General features: G+C 49.9%; 1 protein-coding gene across 1 annotated transcript; it reads left to right on the top strand.

Moving 5' to 3' along the window:
* Positions 1 to 1,017: 1,017 nt before the first annotated feature.
* Z518_00349 (uncharacterized protein) lies at positions 1,018 to 2,583 on the top strand (the record flags this gene model as incomplete). Its single annotated transcript, XM_013420952.1, has 5 exons — positions 1,018 to 1,517; positions 1,572 to 1,694; positions 1,758 to 1,812; positions 1,859 to 1,998; positions 2,052 to 2,583. The coding sequence occupies 5 exons, from the start codon at positions 1,018 to 1,020 to the stop codon at positions 2,581 to 2,583; spliced, it is 1,350 nt and encodes a 449-aa protein (XP_013276406.1).
* Between the last annotated feature and the right edge of the window lie 65 nt (positions 2,584 to 2,648).

Raw genomic sequence — 2,648 nt, 5'->3', positions numbered from 1 at the left:
CCCCCCCAGCATTGCCCACAAACGCTCCACTGAGGACAGGGCTCCCCAGGGAACTGAACTCGACCCGTAAAGATTGGTCAAGTCACTAGGGCCTTCACCCAGTCAACATCCCTTCTCCCCTCCACCGGAAGGAATCTTCATCAATTCTGAACACAAATATGTTGTGCATATGACAGCCTCCGACGAAAGGACCAGGTGAAGAGATGACGGGACAATCCGATGGCGGAACGAGGCTTAAGGGATTATGCTCAAGCGAACGGGCGTGACAAGTCGAATTGAAACGCAACAGCTTCAGATCCACCATTATCGAGAGAGCCTTGAGGGACCCAGCATTGCCACTTCTCATGCTGCCAGCGCCTTATCTTCCCTCCTCGTGCATCCACGGAGGACCCTTTTCCCGATCCTCTCTTCTTTGCCATATGTGCCACGCCCTGCTTCCATTTCATTCCTCCAGCTCGACTTCAGCCTTTGCCTAGGTATTTGCCAACCCCTTATCACATCTCCACTTGAGCTAGATGACGAGCTCTAAATCCTTGTCATTCGATACCCGTCTGCAGGCCATGTGCCCTCTAGCTTGGATTCCCACCCTTCGACTTTGTGTCGAATATCAAGCACACGCGCCTTTCCGTAGTCAAAGTTTTCCATACTCGATCTTACCTTTTGCTTCATACTCGGTCTCATATCTTAGACCAGGCAACCCCTTGGTCTTGAATTCTGATTCTTCAAATCATTTTCTGGAACCTGTTCCTCCTCCTCTCCCGAAACTTGATCCTTTGGCCACTAATCCATCGCTCTCGCCCTTTCCGACGCCCATCCTCTGGATGAGAGATCAGGAACAGGCAAGAAGTCAGGCGTTATTTCAGCCAGTACGGCCAGTGACCTTACCAGATTTCTGCTCTTTTGACAGAAGTGGCAGCTTTTGAAACCTGGACGCTATACCTGTATCAATCTGCAGAATTCGAGTTGACTGGGTTTTTTTTTTTTTTTTTTTTTGGTCATTTGTTGCACTCCCCAAGAATGACCGGCTATGCCCCACGAAGCAGTCAAGATTACAATACCTTCTTCCAAAATCCGCATCTCGCCATCTCGCATTATTCCAATGGCGACGGCATCAGCTACCTCTATTCCCATGGCCAAGTTCCGTATCAGACTGTTAACACACCATGTACAGCGTACTCAACCACGTATGCACCCAGCCAAGGCAGTCTCTCGACTCCCATGTATATGCCTTCTCTCTCTGGACTTCCCGGTCAATATCCCATTACTAACAACAGAGTTCCTACGTTGCCTTCTCAGTCACGGCCACTCCTGCACCCGTCCTACTACACGACGTCTTCATCGAACCATCGTACGGCGGTTCCACATCAACCACGCCTTATTCCCCCGCGAGAACTAAACCAAATGGATGGTACCGAAAGCCAGGACTCTCCCAACGAGGATACCATGCTTTCTGAACCGGTGGTGCCTCCGTTGGAAGGTTATCCCGATGTGCATAAGTTTGACGAATTGATCCAACGGTGAGAGGATCTTTCGGCATTCCAATTATCGGCTAGTCACTAAACCCGACGCAGCTACGTTGAAGACCTTTCTCCCAAGAAACAAGACAAAGCTTTAATTCATGCACGAAGAGCTGCCAATATCAGACAGGTCCTCATTGACAAGAAGACCACTTCCATCGAGTCGGCTCAATTTCGGTACGCTGCAATCTGGGAACTTTTTTCGGGAGGAACCAAACGGAGCGCTGAGTATCTGCACAGATTCTGGGTCAAGAAAATGTTCACACTACAGCCCACGGATGGAAAAACACCGGAAGTGAGTGGTGCTGATCGATGAGCAGGGACGTACTGATTCACAGTAGAAGTTGAGACGAGTTTGTCACGAAGGCAAGCCAGTGGCCGTACGAGAAAAGCTGTTCAAAATTCTCACAAAAGCACACAAACAGTGTCAACATGGGGGTCGAGATAAAACTTCGGCACAAGTCCGACGAATGTATTCATGGTTCGACATCACCCACGGCTGATATTCACGTGCAGCTGATTGTTGATATCCAGGGTACCGAAAGAACTCATTTCGAGATTCGTCAAATTGTGTCCGACGTGCCAGGTGAGGAGATGCACAAATCGAAATTCACCACGAGGATCCGAAAGAAGCCCAGAAGAGCATAGGGATGCGCCGTCGCCCGAGACCAGTTCCACGGCCAATTCACGAAAAAATTCCGCCACAGCCAATCAGCCGACAGTCAATGGCAATTCGCTCTTGCAAACCGCCCCATGCAACTCAAGCGCGACCTTCCAACAGCAAAATCGCTGGATGACACCATTGTCGTCTCAGCACGGAGAAGCAAGTCGTTCGGCCTCCATGTCGACCGACAATCATATCAGCACTCATGATTCATACAATACTATTCCTCCCATGCCAATGAACTGTACCAAGGCCACACCACCCGGCGTGACTTTTTCATCGCTCAATCCATTTGGAAATGTCACGACATCTTCATCTACACATGGTTCAGATTCAATCGGTCGTGGTCATGTACCAACGGACCACGGTTACGGAACCCAAGTTGAGGCCCGATATCTCTAACCTGACCAGCTTTGATTCCGAACACATGTTTCATCCGTGGACGACTTTTAGTGGGCCCCCCCCCC

The sequence above is a fragment of the Rhinocladiella mackenziei genome (assembly GCF_000835555.1).
Source record: "Rhinocladiella mackenziei CBS 650.93 unplaced genomic scaffold supercont1.1, whole genome shotgun sequence".
NCBI lineage: Eukaryota > Fungi > Ascomycota > Eurotiomycetes > Chaetothyriales > Herpotrichiellaceae > Rhinocladiella > Rhinocladiella mackenziei.
This window is presented reverse-complemented; position numbering and strand designations above follow the sequence as displayed.